Source organism: Fomitopsis serialis (assembly GCF_022376445.1).
Source record: "Fomitopsis serialis strain Sig1Antser10 chromosome Unknown B0H18scaffold_101, whole genome shotgun sequence".
NCBI lineage: Eukaryota > Fungi > Basidiomycota > Agaricomycetes > Polyporales > Fomitopsidaceae > Fomitopsis > Fomitopsis serialis.
In genome coordinates this window covers 113,953-125,749 of record NW_025955061.1, presented here as the reverse complement: position 1 = coordinate 125,749, position 11,797 = coordinate 113,953, and the positions used below count along the sequence as shown (strand labels likewise).

The following is an 11,797-nucleotide window of genomic DNA, read 5'->3' as shown; positions in this document are numbered from 1 at the left end:
TCGCTGCCATGATGATATTGGGTCGCTCGGCGCCTCAGTTCAGTCCAACACAACCTGACCTCTCCCCACCTCCCACCGCGAGTCGCAAGGCGGTGTTGATCCCTCTAAGGCATCCTCATTCTCGCAAACTTCAAATCGAGCCATGCAGTTGAGCTCGCTCGACCCCCCGGGTACACGTCGTCGGCTCCCCGCTCCGTTCGCATTTAGTGAGCGAACACCGGATGAGGACGAGGTATATACGTCGCGCCGTCGGTTTTCGTGCGCACAAGATATTGATTTACTCCTCTTAGGTCCTAAAGGCCGTGCGCCACATGAAACCATTCGATACGCTCCCTCGAATTCTCATCCCCAGTAGTCGATATGCATGGCGACCGCCCCGCTTGTTTTATGCATGGCCGGCCCCGGAGAAGGTCCTGCTCGACTACGCAAAGAAGAACAAGCTGGCTAGGCGGGCTCGGCGCAAACTCAGCCTGACCGCGACCATGTATGAGGCGCTACATGCTATGATTCGCGGCGACGGCGTAGCAAGCATCAATCCAAGCTACCTCTGGATCAACCTGTCACCCATTGGGATGACAGATGGTTCGACAATCCTCGTCTCCGTCTACACGAACTACGACTTGAAGCGCGAAGACCTCCCGTCTGACGAGATGGTTGAGAAGATTGGACAGCGCTTGGGCATGGAGGGACCGCCGAAGTGGTATTTAGATGGCTATCGGTGGTGTTGGGAGGAACGATGAGGGAATCTAGTCTTGTCCGCATCTCTGTAAGTCGTCGTCACTGCTTTGACACATCCGCTTCCTGAATTTTGGGTATGTTCAGCACGACTTCATGATTCACGTCTCTTCTGTCGGGTTCTGTATCTCATTGGACAGTCACGGGCAGCTCTGCTACGGTGTAAGATATGCAATGTACTATTACATGGTCATCGATTCAATGCTTCTGGTATCGTCTGACGTTGTTTCGTACCGTCAAGGCTGGGGTGTTTAATTGACTTGTCAACCATCGGAATAGATCGTCTGTTTCAACCACGGCCAGGAAAAGATACTACGCTCAGGAAGAACCGGCAGTGGTGAACGTTGAACGTACCAAGGTTGACGTCGGCGCGCGCTGATTCGCAATGTTGATACGGTTCTTACTCAGGTTTGTGTTCCAGCGACGGCGTCCGAGAGGTCATACTGATAATTGACCAGCTAGCAGGCACGTTGGAGTCTCTCGACGAGGTTGTACATGGTCTGAACTCGGTACTGGTCTCGACTCTTACAAAGTTCATGTATTCGGAATACCCTTCCTTCCTCCGCTCTTTCGACGTACTGACTCACTTCACCGTCCCTTCGCATACAGGCAGGTCAGACGCGAGATATGAGCAATTGAGTGTGCGTACGCTCAATTGAATCTTTTCACTGGGTTAATGCCTATTTAGTCGCCGCACAGCGTTTCGACACTTGATACCGTGCTCAAATCGCTCAAATCGACTCGTATACAAGTCCGTCATACGCTATGCGTGGTTCGCATCTCAAGACATGCGTCTCCACCACGCGCGTTAGTTGACGAGATAATATGGTTGCGGCTTCAGCAAGTTCGATACCACGAATCGAGCGACGGCTCCTATTAACAAGAGATGCGGTGCTCTGATTCCTGATGCTTATTCCAGTTAGTACGCTCCGGACTCTAGGGCGATATGGACTCGGGAGCTTACGACGCTCGTCAATCTGCTGTTGTATACGAAGTACGACTTGGGGCAGAGGGGCCTCCCGTCGGGTGGCGTTGTCTACCTGTTATGCGACAGGTATGTACAAGCCGCTTGCACGATGTACCGACATAACACCTCTTGACTTCCAGTTAGGTCGCTCGCCGATGTACGCGCCGGCGCCATCACATGCTCTACGGATGGCCTGACACTGCTGCGCCTGAAGAACGAAAGCGCCAGACTGTGCGGCAAAGCCTGAGCACAGCAGCACGATTTGGTAGGGATATCATAGCACGTCGTAGCCTGTCCATACCACGGATCAAGACGCCTGGGTAACCATTTGGCTCCAGATTTGCCATGGATCTATCGTAGTAGAGAAGAACTCACCAATGTTTACGATCTCATACAGGAACTGCGACGTGCAGCAGAAGTCCCTTCCTGGTGACAATATGGTCGAGGTAAAAGTCTACAAGTGCTATTCGGGATTTGAGGGCCCGCCAGATTGATACCTGGCTTTCGACATACGATCCCGGCGATGAGGGAAACTTGAAAGAGCAGTGCACTCATAGCTGTCACTCATCTTTGCATGGTTAGCGTCGGCTTGCATCGTCCCTGTCTTTTCCGAATGTGCTGCTCCAGCGATCATGTTGACTATTTCGTATGTAAGCCTGTATGCAAATAATTGCGTGTCGCATGAGTAGTGGTAAGTTACTTACAGGATAAGTACGGCGGCAGAGCCACACCGGCAGTGCAGCCACAATTGCCGATCACTTTCGGTTCAGTCGCGAAGGCCGTGTGGCCACACCGAAGCCACCTCCCCTTCTGTCCCCTTTTGTTCAGTTCCCGCATCCCCTTTCCATAGTACTCGAACATCTTGCACGTCCCAGTAAATCCCCTGCCCTGTGGACGCCATCATGGACATGCCTTACTCTTCTCGAACTGTACAACTGAGCTCGCTCGATCCCCCGGGCACGCAACGCAAGCTCACCATCCCGTTCGCGTTTACCAAGCAAAGACCAGATCGTTGCAAAGTACGTATGTTGTAGGTTGATATTCTGCGCCTTTAGATTGACTGGCTTTCTCTCCAGCTCCTGAAGGCATTCCCTCATATGAAGCCGTTCGATACGCTTCCACGTCTTCTTATACCGAGCAGTCGTTATGCATGGCGGCCGCCTCGCATGTTCTATGCTTGGCCCGCTCCGCAAAAGACCATGCTCGACTTCGCAAAGAAGCACAAACTAGTCAAAAGGGCTCGTGGCGGGATCAATCTCCACTGGACGTTGAGGAGAGCACTCTGTGCGATGATCAGGACCGACGACTTAGCCCAAGATATCAGTCCAGACTTTCTCTATCTTCGCGGATCGCTCGTCGGGGCGAAGGATGGCATAACGTTACTCGTAGCGCTTTATTCGAACTATGACGTGAAGCGCGGGGATATCTTGTCCGACGAGACAGTTGAGAAGATACGGGAGCGTTTGGGTGTTGAGGGTCGACCGAAGTGGTATCTGGATTGTTGCGATGGGATTTGGGAGGAACGGTGAATAGCTCGCATGGCTATCATTGTGGTAAGTGGGCGTTACCACATTGTTGGCGGTGTTAGCTGAACAAAGCTGCTTTAGCACGCCTTTCGGCTCTTTTGGACATTGTACTGCTCTCTTGGATAGTTGCGTTTCATCGCCCTGCTACGGTGTACAGTATGTGTTGTATTGTATCATTGCTTGATTGAAACGTTGTGTCAAGAATATGTACTGTGGTAAGCGATTGCCTGACGTTCAGCATCGTCTCGTTAAGCTAGGTGAGCTCAAGATATCGCTCGGGCGGTCGTACGAATCAGTCACTTACATAGTCTGTTCAGATGCCGACGCCGCCATAGAGAACTGAGTCAATGGAATATGGTAATAGCGATATTGAAGATGGCTGACGTTGGAATGCGCTGCCCGCGAATGTTGGCGCGACTCACTACCTGGCCACCTACGCACTCAGCATCGAGCCAGTCAAAATCGAAGTGAAGGCCACCAATCTCGTGGGTGTTCTCCAGCAGCCGCTCGCATTCACCAAGACCGTTTGACCAGGCTGATTCATAAAAAGGTGAGCGTCCAGCCAAAGCTTACATGCATTCTCCTTACTAACTTGTCTAGACCGAGGCGTATCTGACAGTCTGAGTCGCTGAACCGTTCGTCGCGCTACCTCTCTTCTCGTGCCTTCTCGCCGAGTCGTGTGCAAGCCGCCTATCATGCGCTACCGATGGCGCGCACAACGAGACTTCCTCCTTGATTACGCGTGGAGAGACAGCTTAAGCTAACGAGAAAATGGGGGCGCAATCTCAGTGGACCGGGCATTGGTTACTATCAACAAGCGCTGCCACGCCCAGCGACCTCTAGGTACGTCCCACGCTCTCAGGGAACTTGGATCCCTTCAGTTTGATCAGTCACTATGCTCGAAGTTCGACTTAAAGCGAAGGGACTTGCCGTCTGAGGACGAGACAGGTCTCTCGCCACCTCTTCCACGTCGTATCACGGTACGCCTGACATATGTCCTTCGCGGTGCTCCTGTTGACGTGAACTTGGATGGTGTCGAGCGTGCCCTTCAGACCTCCTACAGGCCTCTTCGTCGTGTTTGCTTTCGCTCGTAGAGTCGAGTCGTTGCTAGTCCGTCGCCCCGCCTGTTCCTTTGTATCATATATTCAATTCGTTGCATGTACACCTGCGCTTGCATAAGTCATACGGCTGTTGAATGGTGAGCAGGAGTCGTTGACGACCTACGTACCGCAGTACTTGCCAACTACATGACAAACTGAGTCTGCGTCACTTACACGCCTTGGCCACATTTCCCACGGATGCATCCGTGCATCAGCCACAGCATAAGCGAAGTCGCATCATTTCAGAGTACCACCCTATCATGCAGAAACACCGATCCTCTCGGTCCATTGACCTTCCAACTCTCGATCCGCCGGGAACTAAACGCAAGCTCCATCGGCCGTTCGCATTCACGAAAGTTAGGCCAAGATACGACCAGGTGAATATCTCGATGTCTGATTGAACTTCGTCACTGACTTCCTTTAGGTTGAGGGCCACATAGTCGCCGCTGAGCCTTTCGACACACTACCCCGTGTCCTGATCCCTTCCCGCGGACTCGTGTACAAGCCACCCGTCATGCGCTATGCGTGGCTCGCTCCCCGAGACTTTCTCCTCGACTATGTGTAGTCACATAAGTTGACGAGACAGTATGGTCGCGATCTTAGTGAGGTCGAAACCATGAACCGAGCGGTGGCTACTATCAACAAGAAATGTGGCACGTCGATCCCCAATACTTTGCTGAAGCTAGGCTCCACGCTCCTGGGCGGCATGGAGCACACAACGCTCATCATCTCGGTATACACCAACTACGACTTGAAGCGGGGGGACTTGCCGTCGGACGATGCTATCGAGCTGATACGGAACGCCTTGCATCTCGAAGGGCCTCCTAGGTGGGTCTTGGACGGGTTTGACTGGCGCTGGTCATCTTGGTGATGCCATGAGGATGCAGGCTCCCACTGCCTCTTCGTCTCCTCTTCAAGGTACGCCCAATTTTTGCGCTCAATGTCCTGATTTGTGCTGACACGATGGACCTCTGGCCTTCCTAACTCGTCGACGGTACCTGGCAGATCGTGTGCACTAGCTCGTCGCTTGCGCATACAAGTTTTTCTCAGGCTCGCGCATCTTGTATCATAGATTCACTTACATGTATCTTGCATTATTTACTACGCTATACAAGAACTTTCAGACGCTTCTCTTCTTGCCTCCTCAACTCGCTGATCTCACTAGTAATGATTCAAGCTAGCTTCGACATGCACTGGCATCGCCGGATCCAGCCGTGGCTTGAATGTGCGGAGTCTCGTTGTTATCATGCAGTGATGTACTTCACGCAACAGTGGCTAGTAAGTAGCACTATCAGATGTCGACATGAAAGACAGTGGTTCCTTTGAGTCCCCGGAGCTTGAGAGGCTCAAGTTATCCCGGTATGTGCTCCCTCCACTGGTGGGATCTAGATGATTACCAAATACGGAACAAGGCCGGAGCCTTGTCGTTGTGGCTCCGCAGCAGGATCTCAGATCCCAGAGTTCAACTGAGTACAATGGCGCTCGATTCTCCGAGTCGCGGCTGTAAGCTCGATCATGGCATCGCTCGACGCTTGCTTCCAACTGTCTCCGACCGTGTTCGCTCTCAGTGTTTCGCCCTACACCCACCAACGACGTAGCTACTAGTACACGTCCTTTCCGAGTCTACTACATGTTCTGCTATGGAGAAGAAATGTTCATCGCTCTCCATTATACTACCAAGCCTCGACCCGCCCGGCAGCAAATGCAAGCTCCATCGACCGTTCGCGTTCACAAAGGGCAGACTGAGATACGAACAGGTGAGTCCAAGCTTAGGTCGATGACGACCCTTATTGACTTAACTTAGGTTGAGTCATATCTCACTGTAGTGGAGCCCTTTGTTACGCTCCCCCGCCTGCTGGTTCCTTCACGCCGAGTCGCGTACAAAGCGCCCACCATGCGCTATGGCTGGCGAGCACCTCGAGATTTCCTCCTCGAATACGCACGGGTCACAAGCTGGTGAAGAAATGGGAGCGCGGACTTTACGACTGCGAATGCATGGAGCGAGCATTGGCCGCCATCTGCAAGGAGTGTGGCGCTTGTACTCCCAGCGACCTGCTCGGCCTGCAGTCCACGCTCCTCGGAAGTATGGAGTCTTCAAGTCTGATCGTTCAGGTGTATTCGAACTTCGACCTGAAGAGGAGGGATTTGCCTTCGGAGGACGAGATTGAGCTTGTACGACAAGCTCTAGACCTGAAGGGACCGCCGAGATGGTTCCTGGACGGTACGGATTGGCGTTGGTCGCGTTGGTGATGCCGAGGATGGCAACTCTCGCTGGTTACCTCGAGGTGCGCCCAATCTCAGCAGTGCTTAATTGAGCTATACGCTGATGCGATTCATCGCAATTGTAGCGTTCATATCTCTGATGATACCCGCATCGTCCTTGCTCTCATAGCTTTCGTATTGTGACGCCGCTAGTCCATCATCTCCATGCAGCTGCAATGTATTATAGATATCACCTTGTGTACGCTCTGTATTCTACATACTATGGCACAGCTTCCTGCTGTCTCGCTTTACCGAGCCTCGCTCGACTGCGCTCAAACGCACACTGTAATGTTCATATACTGCCAAATCCCGATGATACTAACACAGAGCATTCTAGTGTCCTACGAGCTACAACTATACAGAGGAACCTCGTCTCTACTACTGGTACTATCGTTCTGCCCTCCCTGGACGGAACACCTGCTTCCTGTTCGCAATCACCCCGCAGGCGCTGTGTTGTCTACTGGCAAGGTAATTACTTGACTCTGGATTTGTTGTGGATCTATTGTAGACCAACAAATCTTTCGAGAGCATACCCTAGTACGATGACGTCCGCATGACTTCTTGCATAGATGGATTAACACTACTACCGCCAAGTCCGGCTCTGGCTAATATCAAGTCGAGTCAACTGAGCACTCGGCAAGCTCTGCCTCTCTCAAACCGTGGACATCATACTCAACGATGGCCCGGGTAATTTGTGCGGGTACTACTGTCAAATGGTATGAACATTTTGCTCCCTCAGTTCATGCACTACGCTGCTCATTACATTATGGTTGATAGGAAGGCATCCAGACATGTATCACACTTCATTCGGTACAAATACAGAAGACAATCGGAGCAGAAGACGTAATGTGAAGTGCGTGAGATCATAGTACTTGGGAACAATGAAACATGGTATCCTGACATGTACACGTAGTGAACAGACTACATATCAGTAGTAACGCTCCCAAGTAAGGTTGCTCCTATCCAAGTACCACCCTGGCGGATGTTGGGATCCGACCGCGGTGCGCAACTTCTCGATATCCTCCGTCCTCGGCAGGTCGTTGGCCTTCAGGTCATAGTTGCTGTAGAACGACGCGATCATAGACGTATCACGCACTGCGAGCCGCTGGACACCAAGAGCGAACTTGACCAGACGCAAGGGGATACAGAGGCCCATCTCCCTGATCAAAGCGTACAGAGCGTTCTGCATGCTCTCAATCCTATCGATCTCGGGCTGTGTCTTCCGCGGACGGTCGGTCATCGGACGGGGGCGGAACTTATTCTCCTCCTCCTCGTCTTCTTCGTCCTCTTCTTCCTGCTCTGCGTCGACCTTTTCAGCCTCCTCGCCTTTCTCGTTTGGTCCCTCTTGCCCGTCCGTATGCTCATCGTCCTCGGAATCCTTCTTGACCAGCTCGTGCTGGTTGTCTGCTGATCCTGTCATGGCCGTCCTGTTCAGGCTCGCCCTGATCTTCCTCGTCGTCGTCGTCTTGATCTTCATCGAACTCGAACTCAGAACACGTCGGGGACTCGTCGTAGTAAGCAACGATGTCGTGCTCAACCGCGTACGCGACGAGCATCTCCGGTACGATGTCTATCCCGTACTGCATGACAGGTGGTGCTAAGTCGCCGATCCCATCGGGAACGAGGATCCACGGGAGGATAGTAAGTGGGTCGCTATTTGCAATCTCCTCGAACTCCTGCGACGATACAGAAGTCATCAGTCAATGAAGGTCGTCGGCGAGAGGTCACTAGTACGCACCTTGCCTGTCATCAGTCGCCTTGTCGGCCTAAAGCGAGGCAGCAGATCGTTCCGCTCTGTGTCCGGCGTGTCGACAGTCGGTAGCCTCCACTCAGCGGTTGTATCCATACTGTTCTAGTCTCGAGAGGAGCAGACGTCGGTACGATGGTAAGGGTGTGCTGACAGCGGAAGGAGCGTTGCTGGGCAGACCTCAAACCTTATATGCTACTATGTGCCCATTGTTCTCCTCCGACAGCCACGGGAAATCGTTGATCCAGGTGTGGCTCCGTGACCATCTCACGAATTTGGTAAGTGTTGTTCATCGTCTATGGTCGTCTTTATCGGGCTTCACTGATGTGGTCTGTTCCGAGGAATTTCTCTGTCTGATACACGAGGTGCGCATCATAAAATCTGATAGACAACGGATATCGGTGATTGGTCACCGCAGGCAGCAACCATGCGGCATGCCTCGCAAGTCCTTCCTAATCGCGCACTGAGCTTTGCTACCACAGCGACCACGGCAGAATATTATGAATAGATCCATTTCGAGCGAACAAAGGCTGCATCGCCTCCTTGAATATGAACTGATGGCGACCGATACGCGGATTATGGCTCCAGCGGATCTGGTGCGAAGCCCGTTCTTGATGGCAGTGGCTCATCAGGAACTTGTGTGGCTTGTGGTGTGGCTTCCTGTGGCCAAGTCACGTCGTGGAATATAAACACCGTTCGTGTGCAAACACAGGCCGACCTAAGGCTCAGGCTCCGAGTCGACGACCCCCAGAAGCCTATTCGCCTCTACCCTCGTTCACGACCCCACGCCCGTCCAAGATGTCTCCGACCAACTGGCCGCGAAGCGTCGAGACCAAGCACGACCAGGAGATGACGCATATCCGTCGTCTCGGCGCAGAGCTCTTGGACCATGAGCTCGAAGCTCACCATCATCCATTCCTCCAGAGTTCCTTGGATTGGGCGGGCTTACGAACTTCCGCAAATGGGCCTAGCGGCTATCGTATCAAGTCGGTTGCGCAGTTTTTGATGTCAATTCCTCCCGACGCTTTCGATGTCCCGGACATTACAGGTATAACTCATATTACCCTTGTGGCGTGATCGAGAAGCTCACTGCACACTCTTGCACAGACAGGCGCACGAGAAGCATGGCGCCGGTGGTGGGATTGGGCTATGAATCGATCTCCGGCTTCAGCGCAGCCTCAACCCAATCCGCGATTTCCACTCACGCGTCGGCTGCAACTACCGGTACTGAGCGCCGCGACAGGGATCGTCGGAGGACTCCCGATTATGCCACACTCCTGACGCCGAATGACCCCTCAAAGCCATGGCAGCGGCTCCTCTTTATCCATGAGCTCAAGCCCTATGGTGACCGGTTCCAGCGGCCGGGCGAGCCCACAAGGCTTGTCGACCCAGCTGACTTGGATATGGCGTTCTCGGACATGCGAGCGCAAGTCTCGGAACAGGCGCAACTAGCTCTCTGGACTTTCAAGGAGCATACGTTTGTGTACGTCATGTGCCACATCGGCATTCACTTCATGGTCATCAAGTATGGGCGAAAAAAGGCCCACCGTGGCGCGCCGAGCGGGTCAGCCGTCACTGCATTGTACAAGAGCAAGGTCTATATGCTCCTGAACGAGGAGCACACCGACTTCAGCATCGAATTCAAGCGGTGGTGGACGACCGCAAAAAATAGTGCTTGTGGTGGTCTGCAGCTACGTAAGGAGAGACCCCAACGTCAAAATGCTGCCAATTCTTCCGCTACGGTCGACGGAGATGGTGGCATTGCTGCCGCTGGGGGTGGTGACAATCCGGTGCAAGTGTAGTGTGTTGTACATTACAGTTTCTTTGACAGGTTTCCCGAAGTGTTCTGTTTCATTTTTACGCCCGCAAATACGTATTCACTAAACAGCAGAGCGACGATGTATTATAATTGCCGATTTTCCTCGAGTATAAGTTTAGTGTAACATACCAGCACAGTAGTAATCGGGGATATGACATGAAGCAGTGAAGAGCTTAGGTAGAAACGCGTTACGAAGAAAGACACAATAACCCAGCAATAACCTTGAACGAGATACAGTACTCAAACCGATGATTCAGAGCCCACCAGGGGCCAGGCGTGCCAGTGGCATGTCGCCGGCTACCAGCCGCTGTGCGTCGGACTCGAAAGCAGTTCCGGGACTCCCTTCTTGGTATATGGACTTGGCCGCAGCCAGTCTGGCGAAAGTTCAGTGTTCGGTATAGCCTGAGGTCGGGCGTGCGGGCGACTGCCAGCAGGCAGCGGTGGCCGCGATCCAATAACTAGATTAAGGATCCAACTGCGAACCGTCTGCATCGGATCAACCACAATGCGATCTCGGATCTCGGCTCCTGTCGGCTCCTCCCTGATCACGCGACGTGGGACTTGGCCACGATTCCCACGGTTGCATCATGTCTTAGCCACCTGCCAGCCCTTTGACTTCAACCATCACAGTCTGCGTCTGCCCTCAGCAGTGTGCAACCCCTTCCCTCGATCATTGACGATCATACACTCTCAAAGCAGCACCATCATATCATGCAGAAACATCGTTCCACTCACTCCATCGACCTTCCAACTCTCGATCCGCCGGGCACTAAACGCAAGCTTCATCGGCCCTTTGCATTCACGAAAGTTAGGCCAAGATACGATCAGGTGAATGTCTTGATTGGTTTGATTGAAATTCGTCACTGACCTCTATTAGGTTGAGGGTTATATAGTCGCCGCAGAGCCCTTCGACACCTTACCCCGTGCCCTCATTGCTTCCCGTCGACTCGCATACAAGCCACCCGTCATGCGCTATGCGTGGCTCGCTCCTCGAGACTTGCTCCTCGACTATGCACGATCGCATAAGCTGACGAGACAATATGGTCGCGAACTCAGCGAGTTCGATACCATGGAACGAGCGTTGGGCGTAATCAGCAAGAAATGCGGCGCACTGATCCCCGACACTTTGCTCGAGTTACGTTCTACGCTTCTTGGCGGCATGGAGCGCAGAACGCTCGTCATATCGTTATACACCAACTACGATCTGAAGCGGAGGGACCTTCCATCGGACAATGCTATCGAGCTGATACGGAAAGCGTTGGATCTCAGAGGATCCCCGAGGTGGTTCTTGGATGGTATGGACTGGCGGTGGTCGTATTGGTGATGCTGCGCTGTCGTTTTCCGCCCCTTTTCTCACCGCTTCAGGGTAAGCCTACTTTTTGTCGCCCTTAACTTTCTGATTTGCGCTGACGGTTGATCTTTAGCGCCACCTTCATACCTCGTCGAGGATACCCAGATTCAGACTGCACGCTTTCAGACTGCTCTCGTATTGACACGTCGCCAGCCCACCCTCCTCCCTCATCCTAGATTGCTCGTGCATTTTTCCTCACGCATCTTGTATCATAGATATAGTTGCACGTACGCTGTATTCTTACTACGCTATACAAGACTCTGTCAGACGCTACTCTATGCTGCTGCGGC

General features: G+C 52.8%; 7 protein-coding genes across 7 annotated transcripts; 6 read left to right on the top strand and 1 right to left on the bottom strand.

The window, feature by feature from the left end:
• Positions 1-142: 142 nt before the first annotated feature.
• B0H18DRAFT_1123594 (uncharacterized protein) lies at positions 143-740 on the top strand (the record flags this gene model as incomplete). The annotated part of the gene is made up of 2 exons (XM_048034711.1): positions 143-232; positions 291-740. The coding sequence occupies 2 exons, from the start codon at positions 143-145 to the stop codon at positions 738-740; spliced, it is 540 nt and encodes a 179-aa protein (XP_047888377.1).
• A 1,731-nt stretch (positions 741-2,471) lies between these two features.
• Positions 2,472-3,251, top strand: B0H18DRAFT_1034433 (uncharacterized protein). Its single transcript, XM_048030246.1, has 2 exons — positions 2,472-2,721; positions 2,779-3,251. Exons 1-2 carry the CDS (start codon positions 2,605-2,607, stop codon positions 3,229-3,231), a joined length of 570 nt encoding a protein of 189 aa, XP_047888376.1. The 5' UTR covers positions 2,472-2,604; the 3' UTR covers positions 3,232-3,251.
• A 1,693-nt stretch (positions 3,252-4,944) lies between these two features.
• B0H18DRAFT_1123592 (uncharacterized protein) lies at positions 4,945-6,578 on the top strand (the record flags this gene model as incomplete). Its single annotated transcript, XM_048034710.1, has 2 exons — positions 4,945-5,156; positions 6,155-6,578. The coding sequence occupies 2 exons, from the start codon at positions 4,945-4,947 to the stop codon at positions 6,576-6,578; spliced, it is 636 nt and encodes a 211-aa protein (XP_047888375.1).
• Positions 6,579-6,888: 310 nt separating this feature from the next.
• Positions 6,889-7,222, top strand: B0H18DRAFT_1034425 (uncharacterized protein). Its single transcript, XM_048030245.1, has 2 exons — positions 6,889-7,058; positions 7,117-7,222. The coding sequence occupies exons 1-2, from the start codon at positions 6,903-6,905 to the stop codon at positions 7,126-7,128; spliced, it is 168 nt and encodes a 55-aa protein (XP_047888374.1). The 5' UTR covers positions 6,889-6,902; the 3' UTR covers positions 7,129-7,222.
• Positions 7,223-7,228: 6 nt separating this feature from the next.
• Positions 7,229-8,475, bottom strand: B0H18DRAFT_1034423 (uncharacterized protein). The gene is made up of 3 exons (XM_048030244.1): positions 8,329-8,475; positions 7,978-8,266; positions 7,229-7,934 (listed from the first exon to the last, which is right to left on the bottom strand). The coding sequence occupies exons 1-3, from the start codon at positions 8,434-8,436 to the stop codon at positions 7,519-7,521; spliced, it is 813 nt and encodes a 270-aa protein (XP_047888373.1). The 5' UTR covers positions 8,437-8,475; the 3' UTR covers positions 7,229-7,518.
• A 660-nt stretch (positions 8,476-9,135) lies between these two features.
• Positions 9,136-10,264, top strand: B0H18DRAFT_1107254 (uncharacterized protein; the record flags this gene model as incomplete). Its single annotated transcript, XM_048032711.1, has 2 exons — positions 9,136-9,385; positions 9,445-10,264. The coding sequence occupies 2 exons, from the start codon at positions 9,136-9,138 to the stop codon at positions 10,137-10,139; spliced, it is 945 nt and encodes a 314-aa protein (XP_047888372.1). The 3' UTR covers positions 10,140-10,264.
• Positions 10,265-10,765: 501 nt separating this feature from the next.
• B0H18DRAFT_1034419 (uncharacterized protein) lies at positions 10,766-11,780 on the top strand. Its single transcript, XM_048030243.1, has 2 exons — positions 10,766-10,984; positions 11,034-11,780. Exons 1-2 carry the CDS (start codon positions 10,868-10,870, stop codon positions 11,478-11,480), a joined length of 564 nt encoding a protein of 187 aa, XP_047888371.1. The 5' UTR covers positions 10,766-10,867; the 3' UTR covers positions 11,481-11,780.
• The last annotated feature ends 17 nt before the right edge of the window (positions 11,781-11,797 follow it).

Excerpts from the sequence above, each read along its gene's own strand:
- B0H18DRAFT_1034433 (XM_048030246.1), top strand. The coding sequence starts at position 2,605 with ATGGACATGCCTTACTCTTCTCGAACTGTACAACTGAGCTCGCTCGAT. Across the intron at positions 2,722-2,778 it reads AAAGACCAGATCGTTGCAAA|CTCCTGAAGGCATTCCCTCA; the intron begins GTACGTATGTTG and ends CTTTCTCTCCAG.
- B0H18DRAFT_1034425 (XM_048030245.1), top strand. The coding sequence starts at position 6,903 with ATGATACTAACACAGAGCATTCTAGTGTCCTACGAGCTACAACTATAC.
- B0H18DRAFT_1034423 (XM_048030244.1), bottom strand. The coding sequence starts at position 8,436 with ATGGATACAACCGCTGAGTGGAGGCTACCGACTGTCGACACGCCGGAC. Across the intron at positions 8,267-8,328 it reads GGCGACTGATGACAGGCAAG|GAGTTCGAGGAGATTGCAAA; the intron begins GTGCGTACTAGT and ends GTATCGTCGCAG. Across the intron at positions 7,935-7,977 it reads CAGACAACCAGCACGAGCTG|AGGGACCAAACGAGAAAGGC; the intron begins GTCAAGAAGGAT and ends CGGACGGGCAAG.
- B0H18DRAFT_1034419 (XM_048030243.1), top strand. The coding sequence starts at position 10,868 with ATGCAGAAACATCGTTCCACTCACTCCATCGACCTTCCAACTCTCGAT. Across the intron at positions 10,985-11,033 it reads TTAGGCCAAGATACGATCAG|GTTGAGGGTTATATAGTCGC; the intron begins GTGAATGTCTTG and ends GACCTCTATTAG.